The sequence below is a fragment of the Procambarus clarkii genome, chromosome 3, assembly GCF_040958095.1.
Source record: "Procambarus clarkii isolate CNS0578487 chromosome 3, FALCON_Pclarkii_2.0, whole genome shotgun sequence".
NCBI classification, from domain to species: domain Eukaryota; kingdom Metazoa; phylum Arthropoda; class Malacostraca; order Decapoda; family Cambaridae; genus Procambarus; species Procambarus clarkii.
In genome coordinates this window covers 27788760-27814065 of record NC_091152.1, presented here as the reverse complement: position 1 = coordinate 27814065, position 25306 = coordinate 27788760, and the positions used below count along the sequence as shown (strand labels likewise).

General features: G+C 50.5%; 1 protein-coding gene across 5 annotated transcripts in view; it reads right to left on the bottom strand.

The window, feature by feature from the left end:
- Window positions 1-25306, bottom strand: part of LOC123760934 (uncharacterized) — a 357440-nt gene that overhangs the window by 168699 nt on the left and 163435 nt on the right. For all 5 annotated transcript variants that reach the window (XR_011229455.1, XM_069330073.1, XM_069330069.1 and 2 more), the window contains one exon: window positions 16561-16647. Coding sequence is in view for 4 of the 5 variants with exons in the window: in XM_069330073.1 (XP_069186174.1) it covers window positions 16561-16647 (87 nt within the window). In the remaining variant the exon portion in view is untranslated. The remainder of the gene's footprint in view (window positions 1-16560; window positions 16648-25306) is intronic.

The window sequence follows — 25306 nt, the reverse complement described above, 5'->3', positions numbered from 1 at the left end:
AGCACCACCACCACAGGGTGAAGCAGCACCACCACCACAGGGGTGAAGCAGCACCACCACCACAGGGTGAAGCAGCACCACCACCACAGGGTGAAGCAGCACCACCACCACAGAGTGAAGCAGCACCACCACCTCCACAGGGTGAAGCAGCACCACCACCACAGGGTGAAGCAGCACCACCACCACAGGGTGAAGCAGCACCACCACCACAGGGGTGAAGCAGCACCACCACCACAGGGTGAAGCAGCACCAGCAACACGTCATTACATTAAGAAATGTTATGACGTGAAATGTAATAATCATAGACACTATATCGGCTGTCGTCTGACGCGGTTGAGTGCACGCTACGCTCCTCACTCTAAGGTGTATATTAGCCCTTAAACTATCGCCAGATGACGTAGACTGCCACCCACAGGCAGCTAAGTACATGGAGTCCAAGCATGTTATAGTAAAACCAAAGTAACTGACCAAAATCAACTCATTCCATCTCAAATAAGTTTCAAAACAATCTCTACGGCTGAGAGTTCCAGTGCATGCTGCCGCCACCGCGCTGCCTGACGCAAGTTTCTTCACAAAATATACCCCCAGTCCATTCTAACCAATCATGTCTCCTAAAAATATGACTGTGCAGGGAAATAAGGACAACAAACCCCTTAACAAGGCATCCATCCCGGCCAACTCTAACAATATTCGTGTTTCTCCGTCTGGAAGCTCTGGGGTCCGGAGCGACGGTGCTGCCCTCCTCTCCACCCCATTGAGCAAGTTGAGCAAGGGAGCAGAGTCCTCTCAACCCTATCCTATGGACATGCTAGCATCCCAGTTTAAGCAACTCAAGCGAGCTTCCGGTCCTTCAAAGGAATTCGCAAACTGGACCGAGAATCAGTGGTTCAAAAAGTTGTGCCTAGTCCTCGAGTCTCAAAATACTATCATCTTGAGTCTTCTAAATGAGAATCTAGCGAACCGCGCTAATCTCCATCAACAACACCAAGAAATAACCCTCCTCCGCGAGGATATTAGAAACTGCAAGGCTAGCCAAGACCAACTACAGCATGATTTGAATGATCTCCGTGAGCAAAACAACCTTCTGAAAACTGATGAAGCCATAAAAAAACAGGAGGAAGCTCTCAGCAAAATGACTGCATGTATCAGTACATTTTCAGCCCAACGTTCCGTCTCCCAGGATGAACAAGACCAGCAAAAGCTGCTAGACTCTGTTATCGTGTCGTCCCAAGATATACCTGTGGAACATGAAGGTGAAAACTGTGTCGAAATAGCTCAGGATCTCTTTAAAAACAAATTGCAGCTCATTCTAAACAAAACTGACGTTATTGCTGCCTACAGAGTAGGCAAAAAGAATCCATCATGTCAAAACCAGCGGAAAATTCGCCTGAAGCTGTCTTCCCAGTTCACGAAATCCCATATAGTCCGGACAGCTGCATCCCAACGGAAGGGATTATACATCAACGAGTGCTTGACTAGGAACAGACAGCAAATCCTCTACCGCCTGCGTCAAATCCGTCAACAAAACCCAGATGCGATTCATCAGTGCTTTGTTAGAGATGGACTGATAAAGGTGAGAAAAACCGCAGAGGGCAAAATGTTTACAATTACTAGAGAAGAAAACCTCAACACTTTCCTCTCCCAATGTGGTTTGTCTCACCTTATCTCTCCCAATGAATTAACTTAATTAACCCCCTGTCAACTAGTGGGGCTAGGTATCCTAAGTCTCCTTGTTTCATTTTCTGACTTAATTTTTAACTTACTCTTAACTAGTCATTTACTGAAATTATTTAATTGAGTGCATTAATAGTTCTTCAGGTCTTATTAATTATACAGTCATAACTGAACTATTTATAGTTAATAATCATTAGCTTAAATTTGCCTATGTTTATTATTCAACTTTTCTTTGATTTCATTTATTACCTAATTTCATTTATGTACCCCTGTAAGCCCCTTGTAAGCTACTTTTTTTTTTTTTTTTTTTTACCTAGGTTGCCTAGCCTCGCCATGCTCCCTTACTCCATTGTACCCCTGGCTTTGCCTGCATCTCAAATTGCAAATTGTTACTTACAGTGTACCTGAGAATACTTGTAAGCAATCTACCTCATTTTTCATTTTTGCTCAATTTGTTTTTGTATTGCTTAGTCTTGTTTACTTGTTTATATTTTTGTTTTGTATTTCTATATCTTTTGTTTTGTATAGTCCATGTTTATATGTTTTTTCTTTAATCTCATTTATTACCTAGGTTGCCTAGCCTAGCCATACTCCCTTACTCCATTGTTCCCCTGTAAGCCCCTTTTGTGCTTGTTTTGTACAGTATTGTGTACATTTTTTTTCCCCTATTTTATAGCTTATTTCTACCTTGTAATTTGCCTTTCTTTCCTTGTTTTTCCTGCAATCAGCTTTTTTTATGCAGACAAGTATAGACCCAGAACTTAACCTCTTATCCACTATCTATGACAATAATCACTTTAATGATCTAAATTGCAGATATTTTGCAGCACATGATGTAAACAATGTATTAACTCAATCACAATATCTCTGTAATCAATTTGAACGTTAGATCCCTAGGTAAACACTTCGATGATGTTAGTGCCTTGATTGAAGCTATTGACAACAAATTCTCTTTTATTATACTTACTGAAACATGGTTGAAAGAGGATACTACTCAACTCTTTAACATGCCTAACTACTCAGCAATACACAACTGTCGTCAACTTCAGAGAGGTGGTGGCACTGCTCTTTACTACCACCATGAACTAACATGCTTAAAAGAAATTAGAACTAGAGACTGCTATGGGGAGTATATCATCGCCCGCTTCAGAGTCAAGGGTGCCGAGTCTGTCCTGACTGTGGGTGCAGTTTATAGAATTCCTAACACTGATGTGTCCGAATTCAACTCAAACCTAAGAAATCTAATACTTGATAACAGACTGAACAAAAACCACCTAATTATCGCAGGGGACTTTAATATTGACCTCTGCGAGCCAGAACACCCTACTGCTGTTAGCTTCCTCAACTGTATGAATTCCTGCTTCCTCATACCCTTAATCACTAGACCTACTAGAATCACTGATAGCACTGCCACGACTCTAGATCACATCTGGACAAACATAACCTTTCCGCTTACTTCAGGTATAATCACCGATAGCACTACAGACCATTACCCCACATTTCTCTTAACTAACATTAGCAAACCACCTCTTGAGTCAAGAGAGATACGTTTTAGACTACACAATGAAACTGCTATAGACAATTTTATAACTGCTGCGGATAATGTCAACTGGGTGTCCGAGTTAGGTAACATAGAGGACATCAACCTAGCAGTGCAATCTTTTCTTCAAAAAACTCTTAGCCTTTATAATACTCACTGTCCTATGCTTACAAAGCAAGTCACAACCAAAAGGTTTAACAATCCCTGGCTTACAAAGGGGATACTGAAATCTATTAATAAAAAACATGACCTTGAGAAGAAGTATAGGTTAGGAATTGTCTCCAAAGAATTCTCAAAGAATTACTCATTATTGCTATCTAAGATAATTAGACGAGCCAAAACTAAATACTACGAAGATAAATTTACCCAAATAAAGAGCAACATTAAACAAACTTCAATTTCAACAACAATTTCAATTTCAATTTCACAAATATTGGGATCAACAATTTCAATTGTTGGAGAACAATTGGAGAACAATTTCACAAATATTGGGATCAAAGAAGTCTTTAAATAACAAACCGACTCTCCTGTCTAATAACGATGGTCAGCTTTCAGCCTCTGATTCTGCTATTGAGTTCAATAGGTTCTTCTCTTCCATTGGTTCATCCCTTGCAAATGATATTCCATCTTCCAGTACTGACATTAAGGACTATCTTACAGGTAACTATCCACAGTCTCTGTACCTAAAGCCTATTAATTCCACTGACGTCAATGAGATAATCCTTTCCCTTAAACCAAGTCTGGTGCCCTTGAGGAGATACCAACTTTAATTTACAAAAAAGCCTCCAGATCTTTAGCCCCTGCTATTGCTTTGCTCTTCAACAAGTCACTTGAACTCCAAACCTTTCCAGATATTCTAAAAAAAGCGAGAGTAACGCCTGTCCACAAATGTGGTGATCTCACAGATGTTAACAACTACAGACCTATATCAATCCTGCCAAACTTGTCAAAAATTTTTGAAAAACTAATCTATAAGCAGCTTTACTCATATCTAGCCAAACTCAATATACTTAGCCCTTGCCAATATGGCTTCAGTCCCAAAAAAAGCACTAACGATGCACTTATTAGTATGCTTAACTCGATTCATACAGCTCTTGATAAAAATGAGTTCCCTGTTGGGTTATTTGTGGACCTGCGTAAAGCTTTTGATACTGTCAACCACCAAAACCTTCTTCTTAAATTACATCATTATGGAGTCAGAGGACACTCCCTACAATACCTCAAATCCTACCTTACTGACAGGCTCCAATATGTTTGTGAATAATACAATTTCTCCCACCCTACCCATCAACATTGGTGTTCCCCAGGGCAGCATACTTGGCCCTCTCCTCTTTCTCATCTACATTAATGACCTTCCAAATGCCTCCCAACACCTCAAACCAATTCTATTTGCTGACGACACAACATTCATTTACTCCAGTCCTGATCCCCTTGCTCTAAATGCCACAGTAAATACTGAGCTAAATAAAGTCCATCTGTGGCTAACTGCCAACAAACTCACCCTTAACATTGACAAAACTTTCTATATTCTGTTTGGCAATAAATCCTCTAATCAAATAAATCTCAAAATAAACAATACCCAAATTTGTAACAAATTAGATGGCAAATTCCTTGGCATTCTCATTGACCACAAGCTGAATTTCCAGGGGCACATTCTAAACATATCAAAAAAAGTTTCAAAAACTGTGGGCATTCTTTCTAAGATCAGATATTATGTACCACGCCCTGCCCTGGTGACTGTCTATTACTCCCTTATCTATCCATATCTCAATTATGGTATTTGTGCTTGGGGCTCTACTACCCAAAATCACTTACGTCCTCTAATTACTCAACACAAAGCTGCTATTAGGACAATATCCAACTCTGGCCCCAGACATCACTCGGTACCCCTACTCAAATCTCTGAATATGTTAGACATTAAGTCACTGCACATTCTCTCATGTGTATTATACATATATAAAACGCTAAACTATAATGCCAATCCTGATCTCAAAAGCTTCATAGAAGGTTGTAACAGAACCCATGAGCACCACACCAGAAATAAATACAGTTTTGATATTCCTAGAGTACGACTTAATCAAACTAGAAATGCTCTACAAATCAAGGGGCCCAGAATGTGGAATGACCTTCCCAACCATGTTAAAGACTGTACCTCTCTCAACCAGTTTAAGTTAAAAACGAAGCTATACCTAATAAATTCCCTGTAACCTACCTTACCCTTCTATTGTCAACCAATGTCTGTTTTTCTTTAAAGAGCGCTGTTTGTCAACATACTTGTATTTGTGCTGCTTTTTCATCTATGTTTTCATTTCTTGTTTTCATTCTACTCATTATGCTCAATTAGTATTAAGCTTGTCATTTAAGTTTATCATGCCCGAAACACTTTGCGTAATAGTGGCTTTAGGCATTGTATGTACTAGCTCTACCCATAAGTCAACCAATCTTTGTAAAAATTTATTGTATGTATGTACCTTACCTAAATAAAAATTATTATTATTATTATTATTATAAATTGACAGTTAGAAATCAGGGGCTCAGGAGCTGAAGCTCGGCCCTTTAAGCCCATCTAGATGAGTCTAGATAGTCCCGCTGGCCTCCTGGGCCAGAATTTAAACACAGTCTTCGTCTATTATATTTAATGTATTGTTTAGTTAATCAGAAATCCATGGAATATTAGCTTTAATGAGTATATGAGAAAGTGTTGAAAGGAAGAGATACAAAGGTCAATACGTCATGTGTGTTTTGTGTGAAGTATTGAGGCGCTCGTTCAACGGGGCCCCAGGGAGATGGTGCTATTTCCGGCCGTCTTCCCCTCCTTACAAAAACCTAACTAGATTCTGGCTCAGGTAAAGCAAACTGGTAAGAAATTTGGCAGCGAAGATGGCACATTTTCTGGCCTTCTGTTTCCCTCTCAGTTATTTTCTACACGATTCTTTCTGGCAGGAAACACACTTTACCTTGCCTGGCAGGAAGACTTGAGTGCATCTCAAGTGCCTGACTTAATTAAGTGTCTTACAGTGCCCCAGGGCCTCAGAAGGCCTGGGGGCACCGCAGTCTGCGTAGCATGTGGCGTATTGGCAATCAGACTGCTGGCTCTGCTTGTCCTTGTGGCCCATCCCAAGGAAGAGACCACTCTACCGTCCCGTCCAAGTGATTGGGCACCATTTCTTTCCCCCGTCCCATCCTAAATCCTTATCCTGTCCTCTTCCAAGTGCTATATCTTTTCCTTGATTGTTCATTCCTTTCTTAGCTCTTTCTTCTCATAATTCTCCTCTTACACTCCTCTTCCCTTCCATCTCTCCCTGACCCAAACGTCGTCGTCTCCTCATCTTCTGGTGTGTGGTTTAGTCATCATATCATCAGCCACGTTATTGTAACTCGTCGTCGGAGGTCATCCAGAATATTATATTTTACATGATTATATAAGTTTGTCTTATGTAAATTATTGACGAGGACTGTAGTAGGTAGTAAAGATGGTGATAGTGATGAGGGGGATGGTGAAGAGCAGGCACAGTGTAGGAAGGTGGTGAAGGGTAGGGGAGGTGGTGAAGGGTAGGGAAGGTGGTGAGGGGTAGGGGAGGTGGTGAGGGGTAGGGGAGGTGGTGAGGGGTAGGGGAGGTGGTGAAGGGTAAGGGAGGTAGTGAAGGGTAGGGGAGGTGGTGAAGGGTAGGGGAGGTGGTGAAGGGTAGGGGAGGTGGGGAAGGGTAGGGGAGGTGGGGAAGGGTAGGGGAGGTGGTGAGGGGTAGGGGAGGTGGGGAAGGGGGGGAAGGGTAGGGGAGGTGAAGAGGGGTAGGGGAGGTGGAGAGGGGTAGGGGAGGTGGTGAGGGGTAGGGGAGGTGGTGAAGGGTAAGGGAGGTGGTGAGGGGTAGGGGAGGTGGTGAGGGGTAGGGGAGGTGGTGAGGGGTAGGGGAGGTGGTGAGGGGTAAGGGAGGTAGTGAAGGGTAGGGGAGGTGGTGAAGGGTAGGGGAGGTGGGGAAGGGTAGGGGAGGTGGGGAAGGGTAGGGGAGGTGGGGAAGGGTAGGGGAGGTGGGGAAGGGTAGGGGAGGTGGAGAGGGGTAGGGGAGGGTGGAGAAGGGTAGGGGAGGTGGTGAAGGGTAGGGGAGGTGGTGAAGGGTAGGGGAGGTGGTGAAGGGTAGGGGAGGTGGTGAAGGGTAGGGGAGGTGGAGAGGGGTAGGGGAGGGTGGTGAAGGGTAGGGGAGGTGGTGAAGGGTAGGGAGGGTGGTGAAGGATAGGGAGGGTGGTGAAGGGTAGGGAAGGTGGTGAGGGGTAGGGGAGGTGGTGAGGGGTAGGGGAGGTGGTGAAGGGTAGGGGAGGTGGTGAAGGGTAAGGGAGGTGGTGAGGGGTAGGGGAGGTGGTGAGGGGTAGGTGAGGTGGTGAGGGGTAGGGGAGGTGGTGAGGGGCAGGGGAGGTGGTGAAGAGTAAGGGAGGTGGTGAAGGCTAGGGGAGGTGGAGAGGGGTAGGGGAGGGTGGTGAAGGGTAGGGGAGGTGGTGAAGGGTAGGGAGGGTGGTGAAGGATAGGGAGGGTGGTGAAGGGTAGGGAAGGTGGTGAGGGGTAGGGGAGGTGGTGAGGGGTAGGGGAGGTGGTGAGGGGTAGGGGAGGTGGTGAAGGGTAGGGGAGGTGGTGAAGGGTAAGGGAGGTGGTGAGGGGTAGGGGAGGTGGTGAGGGGTAGGGGAGGTGGTGAGGGGTAGGGGAGGTGGTGAGGGGTAGGGGAGGTGGTGAAGGGTAAGGGAGGTGGTGAGGGGTAGGGGAGGTGGTGAGGGGTAGGGGAGGTGGTGAGGGGTAAGGGATGTAGTGAAGGGTAGGGGAGGTGGTGAAGGGTAGGGGAGGTGGGGAAGGGTAGGGGAGGTGGGGAAGGGTAGGGGAGGTGGGGAAGGGTAGGGGAGGTGGGGAAGGGTAGGGGAGGTGGGGAAGGGTAGGGGAGGTGGAGAGGGGTAGGGGAGGGTGGTGAAGGGTAGGGGAGGGTGGTGAAGGGTAGGGGAGGTGGTGAAGGGTAGGGGAGGTGGGGAAGGGTAGGGGAGGTGGGGAAGGGTAGGGGAGGTGGGGAAGGGTAGGGGAGGTGGAGAGGGGTAGGGGAGGGTGGAGAGGGGTAGGGGAGGGTGGTGAAGGGTAGGGGAGGTGGTGAAGGGTAGGGGAGGGTGGTGAAGGGTAGGGAAGGTGGTGAAGGGTAGGGGAGGTGGTGAGGGGTAGGGGAGGTGGTGAAGGGTAAGGGAGGTGGTGAAGGGTGAGGGAGGTGGTGAAGGGTAGGGGAGGGTGGTGAAGGGTAGGGGAGGGTGGTGAAGGGTAGGGGAGGTGGTGAAGGGTAGGGGGAGGTGGTAAAGGGTAGGGGAGGTGGTGAAGGGTAGGGGAGGTGGTGAGGGGTAGGGGAGGTGGTGAGGGGTAGGGGAGGTGGTGAAGGGTAGGGGAGGGTGGTGAAGGGTAGGGGAGGTGGTGAAGGGTAGGGGAGGTGGTGAAGGGTAGGGGAGGTGGTGAAGGGTAGGGGAGGTGGTGAAGGGTAGGGGAGGTGGTGAAGGGTAGGGGAGGTGGTGAAGGGTAGGGGAGGTGGTGAAGGGTAGGGGAGGTGGTGAAGGGTAGGGGAGGTGGTGAGGGGTAAGGGAGGTGGTGAAGGGTAAGGGAGGTGGTGAGGGGTAGGGGAGGTGGTGAGGGGTAGGGGAGGTGGTGAGGGGTAGGGGAGGTGGTGAGGGGTAAGGGAGGTAGTGAAGGGTAGGGGAGGTGGTGAAGGGTAGGGGAGGTGGGGAAGGGTAGGGGAGGTGGGGAAGGGTAGGGGAGGTGGGGAAGGGTAGGGGAGGTGGGGAAGGGTAGGGGAGGTGGAGAGGGGTAGGGGAGGGTGGAAAGGGGTAGGGGAGGTGGTGAAGGGTAGGGGAGGTGGTGAAGGGTAGGGGAGGTGGAGAGGGGTAGGGGAGGGTGGTGAAGGGTAGGGGAGGTGGTGAAGGGTAGGGAGGGTGGTGAAGGATAGGGAGGGTGGTGAAGGGTAGGGAAGGTGGTGAGGGGTAGGGGAGGTGGTGAGGGGTAGGGGAGGTGGTGAAGGGTAGGGGAGGTGGTGAAGGGTAAGGGAGGTGGTGAGGGGTAGGGGAGGTGGTGAGGGGTAGGTGAGGTGGTGAGGGGTAGGGGAGGTGGTGAGGGGCAGGGGAGGTGGTGAAGAGTAAGGGAGGTGGTGAAGGCTAGGGGAGGTGGAGAGGGGTAGGGGAGGGTGGTGAAGGGTAGGGGAGGTGGTGAAGGGTAGGGAGGGTGGTGAAGGATAGGGAGGGTGGTGAAGGGTAGGGAAGGTGGTGAGGGGTAGGGGAGGTGGTGAGGGGTAGGGGAGGTGGTGAGGGGTAGGGGAGGTGGTGAAGGGTAGGGGAGGTGGTGAAGGGTAGGGGAGGTGGTGAAGGGTAAGGGAGGTGGTGAGGGGTAGGGGAGGTGGTGAGGGGTAGGGGAGGTGGTGAGGGGTAGGGGAGGTGGTGAGGGGTAGGGGAGGTGGTGAAGGGTAAGGGAGGTGGTGAGGGGTAGGGGAGGTGGTGAAGGGTAGGGGAGGTGGTGAGGGGTAGGGGAGGTGGTGAGGGGTAGGGGAGGTGGTGAAGGGTAGGGGAGGGTGGTGAAGGGTAGGGGAGGTGGTGAAGGGTAGGGGAGGTGGTGAAGGGTAGGGGAGGTGGTGAAGGGTAGGGGAGGTGGTGAAGGGTAGGGGAGGTGGTGAAGGGTAGGGGAGGTGGTGAAGGGTAGGGGAGGTGGTGAAGGGTAGGGGAGGTGGTGAAGGGTAGGGGAGGTGGTGAAGGGTAGGGGAGGAGGTGAAGGGTAGGGGAGGTGGTGAGGGGTAGGGGAGGTGGTGAAGGGTAGGGGAGGTGGTGAGGGGTAAGGGAGGTGGTGAAGGGTAAGGGAGGTGGTGACGGGTAAGGGAGGTGGTGAAGGGTAGGGGAGGTGGTGAGGGGTAAGGGAGGTGGTGAAGGGTAAGGGAGGTGGTGAAGGGTAGGGGAGGTGGTGAAGGGTAGGGGAGATGGTGAAGGGTAAGGGAGGTGGTGAAGGGTAGGGGAGGTGGTGAAGGGTAGGGGAGGTGGTGAAGGGTAAGGGAGGTGGTGAAGGGTAGGGGAGGTGGGGAAGTGTAGGGGAGGTGGGGAAGGGCAGGGAAGGTGATGAAGGGTAGGGGAGGTGGTGAGGGGTAGGGGAGGTGGTGAAGGGTAGGGGAGGTGGTGAAGGGTAGGGGAGGTGGGGAAGGGTAGGGGAGGTGGGGAAGGGTAGGGGAGGTGGGGAAGGGCAGGGAAGGTGATGAAGGGTAGGGGAGGTGGTGAGGGGTAGGGGAGGTGGTGAAGGGTAGGGGAGGTGGTGAAGGGTAGGGGAGGTGGTGAAGGGTAGGGGAGGTGGTGAAGGGTAGGGGAGGTGGTGAAGGGTAGGGGAGGTGGTGAAGGGTAGGGGAGGTGGTGAAGGGTAGGGGAGGTGGTGAAGGGTAGGGGAGGTGGTGAAGGGTAGGGGAGGTGGTGAAGGGTAAGGGAGGTGGTGAAGGGTAAGGGAGGTGGTGAAGGGTAGGGAGGGTGGTGAAGGGTAGGGAGGGTGGTGAGGGGTAGGGGAGGTGGTGAGGGGTAGGGGAGGTGGTGAGGGGTAGGGGAGGTGGTGAGGGGTAGGGGAAGTGGTGAAGGGTAGGGGAGGTGGTGAAGGGTAGGGGAAATGGTGAAGGGTAGGGGAAGTGGTGAAGGGTAGGGGAAGTGGTGAAGGGTAGGGGAGGTGGTGAAGGGTAGGGAAGGTGGTGAAGGGTAGGGAAGGTGGTGAAGGGTAGGGGAAGTGGTGAAGGGTAGGGGAGGTGGTGAAGGGTAGGGGAGGTGGTGAAGGGTAGGGAAGGTGGTGAAGGGTAGGGAAGGTGGTGAAGGGTAGGGAAGGTGGTGAAGGGTAGGGGAGGTGGTGAAGGGTAGGGGAGGTGGTGAAGGGTAGGGGAGGTGGTGAAGGGTAGGGGAGGTGGTGAAGGGTAGGGGAGGTGGTGAAGGGTAGGGGAGGTGGTGAAGGGTAGGGGAGGTGGTGTAGGGTAGGGGAGGTGGTGAAGGGTAGGGGAGGTGGTGAAGGGTAGGGGAGGTGGAGCAACAGGCAGGAGTAAAAGAGAAGGTGCTCCAGAGGATAAGGGAGTACTTAAGAAACAGGAAACAGCGAGTAACTGTAAGGGGGATGACATCAGAGTGGCGAGATGTCACTAGCGGAGTCCCACAGGGCTCAGTGCTTGGACCCATCCTGTTTCTAATACAGTGGTACCTCGGTTTAAGAGTTTAATCCGTTCCTGGAGACAGCTCGTATTAGGAAAACTCGTAATCCGAAGCTAATTTCCCCATAAGAAATAATGGGAAATGAATTAATCCGTTTCTGACTACCCCAAAACCTCACTTCAAACTAAATTTTATACCTAATTCATCTAAATAAACCTACAAAACTATGTTCAAGTTATTACTTACCCTTGTTGATGACTCCTGTTAGTGTATGGAAGATGGTGAGGAGGAGGGGAGGAAGAGAGGTGTTATTGTTTGGATGGGGAGACCCCTTCCATTATCACATCAGGCAGTGAGGACTTCACTGGTGTACACACACTGGCACGTTTTGCCTGCATACCACTATGACTTACCTGTCTTACTAAGAATGTCTAATGACACTTGTTCTTCCCTACATTTTAACACTTGTCTGTAGTAAGACATCACATTATCATTTAAAAGGTCAATGCAACGGCCTGCTACAGCTTTATCTGGGTGAGTTTTTTCAACAAAACTTTGCAGTTCTTCCCATACTTCACACATTTTCTTAATCAAGAAGGGACATCCTCTACTGCCTCTACTCACAGCTATTTTCTTAGGTTGAACCTTACCAATGGCTTTCTTGATACCCATGGCTAGATATACAGTATAATAACTTTTATGCTCAAATGGCCAAAAAATGTCAAAAAACTGTAAATACTTGAAGAATTGAGGCGGGATAGTCACTGGGCGCGATTGCCGTGCCACCACGCACTAGTCGGCCTGTACGTGTATCAACAAACTTGTGTTCCAAGGCAACCCTCGCCTTCCGAGGCAAATTTTCCGAGCAAATCCTGCTCGTATTTCGAAAAACTCGTATACAGGGACACTCGTATTCCGAGGTACCACTGTATGTACCACTTATATGTAAACGATCTTCTGGAGGATATAGACTCATTCCTCTCAATGTTTGCTGATGAGGCAAAAATTATGAGAAGAATCAAGACAGATGAAAATAGACAGTGACTACAGAATGACCTGGACCAACTGGAGGAATGGTCTAGAAAATCGCTTCTAAAGTTTAACTCAGGAAAGTGTAAAGTAATGAAATTAAGCGAAGGGAGCAGGAGGCTGAACACAAGGTACCATCTGAGAGGTGAAATCCTGCAAGAGTCAAATAGAGAGAAAGATCTGGGGGTTGATATCACACCGAACCTGTCCCCAGAGGCCCACATCAAAAGCATATCATCAGCGGTATATGCTAGGTTGGCCAACATAAGAACTGCCTTTAGAAACTTGTGTAAGGAATCGTTCAGGACCCTGTATACCACTTATGTCAGACCAATCCTGGAATATGCAGGAGTCCACACCTAGTTAAACATAAGACAAATTTAGAGAAGATTCAGCAGTATGCCACCAGGCTCGTCCTGGAACTGAGAGGGATGAGCTACGAGGAAAGGCTAAAGGAGCTGAACCTCACGTCCCTGGAATACAGAAGAGTAAGGGGAGACATGATAAATACCTACAAAATTCTCGGGGGAATTGACAGGGTGGACAAAGAAACTCTTCAGCACGGGTGGTACACGAACAAGGGGACACAGGTGGAAACTTAGTACCCCAGATGAACCACAGGGACATTAGAAAGATTTTTTTTGTGTCAGTAGTTAATAAATGGAATGCACTAGGAAGTGATGTGGTGGAGGCTGACTCCATACACAGTTTCAAATATAGATATGATAGAGCCCAGTAGGCTCAGGAATCTGCACATCATCATGTAATCATGAGAGAGATTATGATAAGAGCTGACAAAGATAAATCCCGATTGTTGGTTCTGGGGAGGACTTCAACTTTAAGGTAATAGACTGGGAGGCCTAAGAGGCAAGAACAGAGGACATATGGACAGGCAGATTTGTAAACCTCATCTTGGAGACATTCATGTATCAACATATCAAGTAGGCCACAAGAATGAGGGAAGGGGATGTTCCATCAGTACTGGATCTAGTATTCACCAGGAAAGAAGAAGAGGTATTTGACATCCAGTACCTTCCTCCCTTGGGAAAGTGATCACGTCTTCTTGGACATTAAATACCTATGCGATATAATTTAGCAGAGAATGGGGACAGTGAAACTGTTGTTAAACTCTATTTCAAGAGAGGACGCTATGGGGAACTTAGAAATTTTTTTCATGGGTATAATTGGACAGACTTGTTGCTAGGCAAGTAAGTAAATGAGATGTATGCCAAATTTTGCAAAATATAAACATTCATACCCAAACAGCATGCAGACCTAGGAAACAGGGTTGGTTCGACAAAAATTGCGAGAGGGCCAGAGATCAAAAGACACAAGCATGGAATCATTATAGAAAGAGACCAAACCCCCAAACATACCAACGATACAAAGATTCAAGAAACAACTACACTTCAATAGAGAGAGAGGCAGAGAGGAACTTTGAGAAGAGTATAGCAGACAAATGTAAATCAGATCCAGGCCTCTTCTATAAATTCATTAATAAGCAAGCTGCAGGTAAAGGATAATATTCAGAGGTTGAAAACGGGGAACAGATACACGGAAAATGAAAAGGAAATGTGTGAAACATTAAACGAAAAGTTCCAACGTATGTTTGTACAAAATGAGATCTTCAGAGAACCAGACAAAATAAGAATTCCAGAGCATTTTGTGCATAGAGCACAAAAAGGTGTCTAGAGACGAAGTGAAACAAATGCTCTTGGAGCTAAGTATGAACAAAGCAGTGGCCCAGATGGAGTTTCACTATGAGTTCTGAGAGAACGTGCACCCTAAGCTCAGCATTCCACTTCAGCTGATTTTTCAGACATCCCTGTATACAGGAGTTGTAGCAGATATGTGGAAAAAAGGCTAACATAGTTCCAATCTACAAAAGTGGCGGCAGAGAAGACCCCTCAATTATAGACCTGTATCATTGACAAGTGTAATAGTCAAAATATTGGAAAAAGTAATAATAACTAAATGGGTAGAACACATGGAGAGAAATGATATAATATCAGACAGACAGTATGGTTTTGGATCTGGAAGATCCCGTGTATCGAATTTACCGAGTTTCTATCATCGAGCCACAGAGATTTTACAGGAAAGAGATGGTTGGGTTGACTGCATATATCTGGACCTAAAAAAGGCTTTCGACAGAGTTCCACATAAGTTTGTTCTGGAAACTGGAAAATATTGGAGGGGTGACAGGTAAACTTCTAACATGGATAAAATAATTCTGACTCAGTCTCTGTGACCGCTTGGACGAATAATCCTCACTTAATCGCACATTTGTTCCAATGAACATTTAGAATTGAATGCAATTCGTTCGGACCATCCGGGAATTCGTTAGAGTGAGGATGCACTGTACAGAAGGTTTTGTCAATGTTAAGGGTGAGTTTGAGAGTTTGTTAGCAGTTAGCCAAAGATGTACTTTATTTAGATCAGTATTTTCTCGGGCATTCAGAATAAGAGGGTTAGAACTTTTGTTTAGATTTACCTTGTTGTTGTCTGCTTTGTTTCACTCTAGCTAGCAAAATTTGCTGGAAACAAACGCAGACATCTTCAAGAGAAAACTGTATAGTTTTCTTCAGGAAATGCCGGACCAACCAGGCTGTGTTGGATATGTGGGCCTGTAGGCTGCTCCTAACAACAATCTTTTGGACCAAGCTCTAAAGTCAAACCTTGCCCTGGACCAGGCTTGGGGAGTAGACAACATCCCAGAACCCCATGCAGGTACAAAATAAAGGCAGCCTTTTCCTGACCATCTATTTCATGTAACAAAACACAGTCCCTCCCACTGGGAAAGCATCTACTCCTAGTTTTAAAGGGCATTTGCCCATAAAATTAGTGAGCACAGGAGAATTTACCAATTCCTGCTTAATTAACCACTGCACTGCACAAAGCGCCTTGAGGCACCCAATTGGGGGTGCGCAGTGCCATATGGCATTTTTATGTATAGAGAGCGATTCAAAACTCCTGCAGGTATACAGGGTTCACACCCTATACCTCAGGACTCCTGTAAACAGATGCACTTTTGACAAAAAAATCAGCATCCATGCCGACTGTGAGAGCCTGCATGCCCTTAGAGAGCGAGCAATGGCATGCAGGAGCAGCACACAGCACTGCTGTGCGCTGCTGCTCCCACCGACCACCTCCCGGGTTAGTTCCTCTGTTTTCGTCTTTAGTGAAGGGGGCTTACCCCAGAAAACCAGCATTGAATGTAATGAAACGCTATTTTCTGGGCGAGTCCTGAAGACTTCCTGGCAACCCTTCCTCCCTTCGGTCAGCGTTTTTTCGCATGTTTTTGACATCCAGCCTCAGTACTGGTGGGCAGATCGCCGATGTAGGGTCTGGGGCTTCCACTTCCTCCTCCCGGGGAGGGGGGGAGCTGCGCAGGCATGGGACGCGGCTCGTATGGTGTCGTGCTTGTTTGCTCATTTTCATTTGGGGAGTTCTGTCCACTAGTCTATCTTCGTCGTTTTAACCAGAATGGGGATTTGTTTTGAGGCGCTTACCTTTCTGGGTGGCTGTCCCGGTCGATGGCAGATATAGAATGCTCCAAATCCCATGTGTATCTCTATAGGACATTGCTCCTCGTGCTTCTCTGAGGGGGACAGGTTCTGGCCATGGTCCCCGGTAGGCCTAGAACTCCATTCACCCTGATGCCAAAGTTTAGGGATAAACATATCAGCCTGGATAGCTCCAGGGAGCCTCTGGGACTCACCCAGAAAATGGCGTTTCATTACATTCAACGCTAGATTTTTTAAACAATTCATACAATGGAGCTAATTTTGTTCAAAAATTCTTAAAATTGTATAAATAAGTTACCATCCCCAAGAAAGACTATACTTCCCCACTGATGTAGGGGCTAATTTATAATAAAAAAGGGAGCTAATTTTGTTCAAAAATTCTTAAAATTGCATAAATAAGTTACCATCCCCAAGAAAGACTATACTTCCCCACTGATGTAGGGGCTGGGATGTCCATTATAGTAGCCACATTTTTGTGAGAAGGGGTAAACTCTTTACCTGAAATATGGTACCCCCATGTAATCCATGAATTGGGTCTTCAACAGTGGCAAACAGGATAATGATAATGTATGTAATACGAGCATAATGACATATAAAAAAAACAATGACTATCAAATTGAAGCCATATGACCTTACCTTGACTTGGAATGCAAGGAAACATCTGCTACATCTTCACACAGGCTGCTTAGTGATGAACCACACTGTAGTTCTAAGGGAAGGTGGCTACCCGTAAATACATATATTAAAAAGTTGTGGAAAAACTGTCAACCTGTTCCTAATAAAAATATGAACAAATATAAAATAGTCATTAACAGAATGGATAATACTCGTCCCTGAATATTTATTACAAATACATTATTCCCTAACTCTATACCTAAAATTAAGTCGATATTCTGAAATGCATAATATAAAGGAATAATTTGTTCTTTCTATATTAAAAAATACAAAAAATTCTACTTATTATAAACTGGTCCTAGTGAGGTGAAGAAATGTTATTGAAGTAAAATTCTGAGGGATAATTCCTAATTTAACTAATTGTAACATATGTCCATTCACTAAGATCTTCCAGGTCCATTAAAGTCCTCAAAAACCCAGAGGCTCCCCGGAGCTATCCAGGCTGATATGTATATCATTAGACTTTGGCATCAGTCAGTGAGAATGGAGTTCTAGGCCTACCGGGGACCATGAGCTAGAACCTGCCCCCCCCCCCTCAGAGGCATGACAAGCAATGGCCTATAGGAATGCACATGGGATCTGGAGCATTCTTTATCTGCCACTGACCGGGACAGACACCCAGAGAGGTAAGCACCTCAAAACAAACCCCTATTCCAGTTAAAATGACTAAAATAGACCAACGAGTGGACAGAACTCCCCAAATGAAAACGAGAAAGTGAGCATGATGTCACACGAGCCGCGCCACATGTCTGTGCAGCTCCCCCTCCCCGGGAGGGGAAGCCCCAGACCCCCACGCCAGTGATCCACCTTGTACTTCTGAGGCTGGATGTCAAAAACACGTGGAAAAAACACAGACCGCAGGGAGGGAGGGAGGGAGGGAGGGTTGCCGGGGAGCCCCCGGGTCTCGCCCAGAAAATGGGGTTCCATTACATTCAACGCTGGTTTTCTGGGAAGAGCCCCCTCGGCTCTCTGGAGCTACTTCACCAAAGACGAAAACTATAGGGACTTACCCGGGAGGCGGTCGCCATGATAAAAAGAGCAGAAACCCCTATGCCGGAGGAGAGCATGAAGCTCCCCAACCTGACCCCCAGAGGCCTATGGGAAAAAAAAAATTGGAAAAACAATCCTGAACCAAAGGGGCCACAACAAACTGAGGCGAAGACAGATACGAAAGCACTCTGTCCAAAGACCAGGACTGCTCAGGTGGCACATGAGCAGGCCACAGGTGAAACAACTCATGAGACACTTTGCAAAATGGTGAAGAAGTAACAATACTGAAAGCAAGCTGCAGTGGCTCGGCCAGCGCCGCACTATACAAGGCCACAGTATTCAGCATAAGATGACCTGAAACAGCCACAGGAGAATGGATAAAACAACCTTAACAGAAAGTGACGTACAGTGACGAAGAGAGAAAGAGAAACAGAAGAACCGCCAAGAAACTTCATACTGCTGCCGAGACGAAGCCCGCAGGTGGGACACCACCAAAGAAGTAACCCTATCACCATACAGATGTGATAGACTCGAGTCAAAAAGACCAAACGTGAAGTCTTGGGGAGAAGAGCGAACCAGTCTTGTAACGGACCAGACCAATTTATTGAAAGAGGCGGAGCCACCGGAAAACCTCTGGGTTTGGACACCAAGCAAGCATTGACCGAAACCAAGGCTGGACCGGCCACCATGGGGCCAAGAAAACTACTCACCCATGGGAAGTCTCCAAGTGAGTTAGGACCTGGAGCAACAGATGAACCGGGGAAGGAAGAGGTACAGGAACCCCTACCTCGACCTGTTCTGCTGAAAGGCATCGATCCCGATGACCTCGCTTTCTGGGAAGGGCGCCGCATATACCGGAAGACACCTCGACCATACCAACGCGAAGAGGTCCACCTCCGTGCGCCCGAACGACTGGAAGAGCCAACTGAATGAATCGGCATCGACTGTTCACTCCGTGGAAAGGGGAATGAACCGGGACAGGCCATCCGCCAGGACGTTGGACACCCCCAGACATGAACAGCCAGGAAAGCCAAAACCCCGAGAACTCAGAAGACGAGTCATCCGAAGCGACCAGTCCCAAAGAGCCAAGGACTGCATTGAAAGCCCCCTCCCCCTCTTCCCTTCGCTTCAGGCAATGAACCACCAGGGAGCAGTCCTAATGGAGCCGGATCATCAATCCGCGGGTGACCCGAACCCTCCTAAGCAAAAACCCCACCGCTGCGAACTCCCGAAATGTGCTGTGGGCCCAACGGAAGGACGGACCCCACCACCCCTGGCTGGCCTGGTGAGCACTGGTCACAAAGCCCCCAGCCGAGAGACGACGCGTCTGTGAACACATCGAGCGAGGGCTCGGGTAGGCGCCAAGACATTGAACCCCGAAAAATCCGAAGAGGAAGCTGGCGACACAGCTGGTGATTGCGAGAGAGGTGGAAGGGATTTCCCAAAGGAACGAGAACAGCCGACGAAGCCAAATCTGACCCAACGGGTGGACCATCATCATAAAGTTCAGGCTCCCACACAGACCCTCGAGCAACTGCCAGGTGACTCGGGAGCCCCCCACAAACAAGGACATGTGGGGACCGGAGCCAAAGGAGGGACTCCGGAGGGAGAGAGAAGGAAACAGTCCGAGAGTCCCACACAAGACCCAGCCAGTTCCGAACCTGGGAGGGGACCAGATGGGACTTTCGACAGTTCATCAGAGAACCCGAACCCGGCTAGCTGAAAAAGCACCAAACCCCTGGTGGGCAGACAAGGACCGACTGGGAGCACAGACCAGTGAGTCGTCGAGGTAAGCTAACACCTGAACACCTAAACAACGCAGACGGGCCACCAAAACCCTGGTAAGGCATTTGAACACGTGAGGTGCCAGGTTCAACTTGAACGGGAGACAACGAAAGTGGTAGCTCTGACGCCCCAGAACAAAACCGAGCCAGGTCCTGAACCCAGGATGATTCAGGATGTGCCAATACGTGTCGTTGAAGTCCAGGGACACTATCCAAGCTCCCGGCTCCAACAGAAGCCAGACCTGGGACAGTAGTCACCCAAAAGGTGGGGCAAGAAACCCAGGGGTTCAGAAGGGACAAGTCCAGAATGAACTGGAGGTTCGCACAGTCCCGTTTTGGAACTGGAAGCAGGCGGGAAACCCACCTAAGAGATGTCATTGTTTCGACCACGCCCAAGAGCACCCACTCTGAGACGACTCGACAGAGCACAGGAGAAGAGGCCTACCACGCCAGCCCCAAACCCCCCCAAAGGAGGAGGAGCCACCCAAAGCCACCACAGGCCGTGAGAAATGACCTGAAAAGCCCACAAATCGTGACACCAGGCGTGAGCAATCAGAGCAAGCCGCCTCCCTTCCATCGCCCAGTCAATGGGGCGAACTACAAAAGGGCCAATGCCCCTTACGAGAACCCGACCTGTGCACAAAGCTGAAGGTGATGCCAGCTCCGAAACTGGTACCTGTTGCCTACCCCGACGAACTGAACCCTGACCCTGGCACAACCCTTCTGGAAGGAACTCATCTGGGACCCCCGGAGAACCAACAAGTCTGACATTGGACGACAGCTAGAAGAAGCCACCTGCATATACTGCTCGACCTCAAAGTCCGCAAACAGCAAGGGCAAAAAAACCAGCGTTGAATGTAATGAAACGCCATTTTCTGGGTGAGTCCCGGAGGCTCCCCGGAGCTATCCCAGGCTGATATGCTAATGTCAGACTTTGGCATCAGTCATGTGTATGGAGTTCTTAGGCCTACCGGGGACCACGGCCAGAACCGGGCCCCCTCAGAGAGGCAAGGGGAGCAATGGCCTATAGAAGCCCCCGTGTAGTTGGAAGCATTCTATGTCTGCCATCGACCGGAACAGGCACCCAGAAAGGTAAGCGCCCCAAAACAAACCCCTATTCTGGTTAAAATTGCTACCTAATACCGAACTAGTGGATAGAACTCCCCAACCGAAAACAAGCAAATTAGTGTGACGTCACACACTGCCGCGCCGCTGTCTGCGCAGCTCCCCCCTCCCCGGGAGGGGGAAGGGGGAGCCCCAGACCCCCCGCGCCGGCTACCCACACCTCAGTTCTTGAGGCTGGATGTCAAAAACGCGAAAAACCGCCGACCGGAGGGAGGGAGGGATGCCGGGGAGCCTCCGGGACTCACCCAGAAAATGGCGTTTCATTACATTCAACGCTGGTTTTCTGGGGGGAGCCCCGTCGGCTCCCCGGAGCTAACTACCCACAGACAGAAAAAGAGGGACTTACCCGGGAGGCGGTCGTCGCTCACCCCTCAACTCGAAGCCGAGACAACTGGCTGCAACCGCCGACCCAAAGCAACACAGGCCCGACGAGGGCCAGGGACATTCACAAGGTAACGAGCAGCCAGGACCCTGTTCGACCGCCAAAATCCCCGCGCCCGAATATCAGACCAAGACATATTCCCAAAGACGGCAGCAAGAGCCGCGAACTTACGAACGTCATGGGCACGGGGATAGACCGCAGGCTGGCTAGACCTAATAACCCTGCGGACGACCTGAGAGACCCGAACCCGCGAACAGGGAAGAAGGGAAACCGGATCAACCCACAGCGCGTCCCCGGACACAGAAGCTGTGGCGCGCAAATAACGGCGAAGCGCCGCAACCGGACACAAAACATGATGCACCCCCGGCCTGACCAACCAAGCATCAACCACCCATGGACCCCTCCGGAACGCAGCAGTCTCATTCTTCGCCAGAAAAGAAGGAGACGGCTGCAAACGAACAAAACTATCACCACGACCAAAAGAGCAGAAACCCCTGCGCCGGAGGAGAGCATGAAGCTCCCCTACCCGACCCCCAGAGGCCAAAGCCTACAAGAAAAGCGCCTTGGAAAAACAATCCTGGACCGAAGGGGCCACAACGAAACGAGGAGATGAAAGGAAAGAGAGCACTCTGTCCAAAGACCAGGACGGCTCAGGCGACGCATGAGCAGGCCGGAGGTGAAACAATGCACGAGACAGCTTGCGAAACGGCGCAGACGTAACATCGATACCGAAAGCAAGCTGAAGCGGCTCCGCCAGCGCCGCACGATACGAAGCGACAGTGTTAGGCATAAGATGACGGTCCTGAAACAACCACGAGAGGAAGGACAAGACCACCCGAACAGACAAGGAGCTAACACGACGAAGACGCAAAAAGAAACGGAAGGACCGCCAGGAAACTTCATACTGCCGCCGAGAAGAAGCCCTCAGGTGGGACACCAACAAGGAGGCCACCTGATCACCATAGAGATGATGATAGACTCGAGTCAAAAAAACCATACGCGAAGACTCGAGGAGAAGATCGAACCAGCTACGTGACGTACCGGCCCGATCTGCTGAAAGAGGCGGAGCCGCGGGAAAACCCTCGGGTACGGACACCGAGCAACCAGCGCCTGAAACCAAGGCTGGGCCGGCCACCAAGGGGCCAGAAGGACAACTCTCCCCCGGTAAGTCTCTAAGCGAGTCAGGACCTGGAGCAACAGCCGAACTGGGGGAAAGAGGTACAGGAACCCCCACCTCGACCAGTCGAGCCGAAAAGCATCGACCCCTACGGCCTCGCAATCGGGGAAGGGCGCCGCATAAACGGGAAGACGCCGCGACCACGCCGACGCGAAGAGGTCCACCTCGGGGCGCCCGAACGTCTGGCAAAGCCAACGGAAGGACTCGTCGTCGACCGTCCACTCCGTGGAGAGGGGAACGAAGCGAGACAGGGCGTCGGCCAAGACGTTTGACACGCCCCGTACGTGAACCGCCAGGAGAGCCAAACCCCGAGAACTCAGCAGACGAGTCACCCGAAGCGACCAACCCCAAAGAGACAAGGACCGCATCGAACCCCCGCGGTTCAGGCAATGAACCACCGGAGAGCAGTCCGAATGGAGCCGAATCGTCGATCCGCGGGCCACCCGAATCCTCCCCAGAGCAAACCACACTGCCGCGAACTCCCGCACCGTACTGTGAGCTCGACGGAAGGACGGATCCCAACGCCCCTGGCCGGCCTGGTGAGCACTGGTCACAAAACCCCAGCCGAGAGACGACGCATCCGTGTACACATCGAGCGAGGGCTCGGGTAGGCGCCAAGGCACTGAACCCCGAAAAACCCGAAGAGGAAGCCGGTGACGCAGCAACCGACGCAAGTCCCCCGGGGGTCGAACTCTGCGATCGCGAGAGAGGCGGAAGGGGGAACCCCGAAGGAACCAGAACAGCCGTCGAAGCCAAACCCGACCCGGCGGGTAGACCACCATCGCGAAGTTCAGGCTCCCGCACAGCCCCTCGAGCAACCGCCGGGTGACCCGAGGGCCCTCCAGAAACAGACGAAGGCGGGACCGCAGCCGCAGGAGAGACTCCGGAGGGAGAGACAAGGAGGCGGTCCGAGAGTCCCACACGAGACCCAGCCAAGTCCGAACCTGAGAGGGAACCAGATGGGACTTCCTCCAGTTCACCAAGAACCCGAACCCGGCGAGCTGGGAAAGAACCAAATCCCTGGCTAGCAAGCAAGCTGACTGGCTGGGAGCCCAAACCAGCCAGTCGTCGAGGTAGGCCAACACCCGAACACCTAGGAGACGCAAACGAGCCACCACAACCCGTGTAAGGCGTGTGAACACGCGAGGTGCCAGGTTCAACCCGAACGGGAGACAACGAAAGCGGTAACTCAGACGCCCCACTACAAAACCGAGCCAGTCCCTGAACCGCGGATGAATCGGGACATGCCAATAAGCGTCCCGGAGGTCCAGGGACACCATCCAAGCACCCGGCTCCAAGAGGAGCCGAACCTGAGACAGCGTAGTCATCCGAAAGGAGGGGCAATGAACCCAGGGGTTCAGACGGGACAAGTCCAGAATGAACCGCAGGTCCGCGCAGTCCCGTTTCGGAACCGGAAACAGACGGGAAACCCATCTGAGGGACGACGTCGTTTCGACGACGCCCAAGCGTACCCACTCCAAGACGACTCGACAGAGCGCAGGGGAAGAAGCCTGCCCCGCCAGCCCCGACCCCCCAAAGGGGGGAGGGGCCACCCAACGCCACCGCAGGCCGCGAGACACGACCCGAAAGGCCCACGCCCCTACCCGACCATCGCCTATAGCATCAGCCTCAAGAACTGAGGTGTGGGTAGCCGGCGCGGGGGGTCTGGGGCTCCCCCTTCCCCCTCCCGGGGAGGGGGGAGCTGCGCAGACAGCGGCGCAGCAGTGTGTGACGTCACACTAATTTGCTTGTTTTCAGTTGGGGAGTTCTATCCACTAGTTCGGTATTAGGTAGCAATTTTAACCAGAATAGGGGTTTGTTTTGGGGCGCTTACCTTTCTGGGTGCCTGTTCCGGTCGATGGCAGACATAGAATGCTTCCAACTACACGGGGGCTTCTATAGGCCATTGCTCCCCTTGCCTCTCTGAGGGGGCCCGGTTCTGGCCGTGGTCCCCGGTAGGCCTAAGAACTCCATACACATGACTGATGCCAAAGTCTGACATTAGCATATCAGCCTGGGATAGCTCCGGGGAGCCGACGGGGCTCCCCCCAGAAAACAGCGTTGAATGTAATGAAATGCCATTTTCTGGGCGAGACACAGAGGCTCCCCGGAGCTTATCCAGGCTGATATGCTAATGTCAGACTTTGGCATCAGTCATGTGTATGGAGTTCTATGAGCCTACTGAGGACCACGAGCCAAAACCTGGCCTCCATAGAGAGGCAAGACGAGCAATGGCCTATAGAAACCCTCGTGTGGCATTCAATCTCTGCCATTGGCCGGGTCAGGCACCCAGAAAGGTAAGCATACCAAAACAAACCCCTATTCTGGTGAAAATTGCTACCACAGGCCGAACAAGTGGATAGAATTCCCCTTAAAGAAACTAGTAAACGATCATGACGTCACATGATGCCGCACCGCTGTCCGCGCAGCTCCCCCCTCCCTAGGAGGGGCAAGGGGCAGCCCCAGACCTACCATGCCGGGTATCCATCATCAGTTCTGAGGCTGGATGTCAAAAAACACAAAAAAATACGCCAACCGGAGAGAGGGAGAGATGCCGGGAATCTCCAGCCTCCGACACAGAAAATGGTGTTTCATTACATTCAACACTGGTTTCCCAGGGGGAGCCCCTTCGGCTCCCCGGAGCTAACTACCCACAGAGGAAATAAGAGGGACGTACCCGGGTGGCGACAGCACCCCGGAGCTAACTACCCACAGAGGAAATACTGCAAGAGGGATGTACCCGGGTGGCGGTCGCCGCACACTCCCCAACTCAAAGTAGAGACAACTGACTGCAACCGCCAACCCAAGGCGACACAGGCCTGAATTGGAGCGGGAACGACCATGAGATATGAAGCAGCCAGGACCCTGTACAACCCCCAAAAGCCCTGTGCCCAAATGTCAGCCAGGACATGCTGCCAAGATGGCAGCAAGAGCAGCGAATCTACGAACGTCATGGGCACGGGGATAGAACGCAGGCTGGCTAGCCTCAATAACACGGCAGACGACCTGGGAGACCCTCACCCGCAAACAGGGAAGAAGGAAACCGGATCAACCCAAAGCGCGTCCCAGACACAGAAGCCGTGGCGTACAAATAACAGCGGAGGACTGCAACCGGACACAAAACAAGATGCACCCCAGGCCCAACCAACCAAGCACCAACAACCAAGGACCCCTCCAGAAAGCAGCAGTCTCATTCTGTGCCAGAAAAGAGGGAGACGGCTGCAACCGAACAAACCTATCGCCACGACC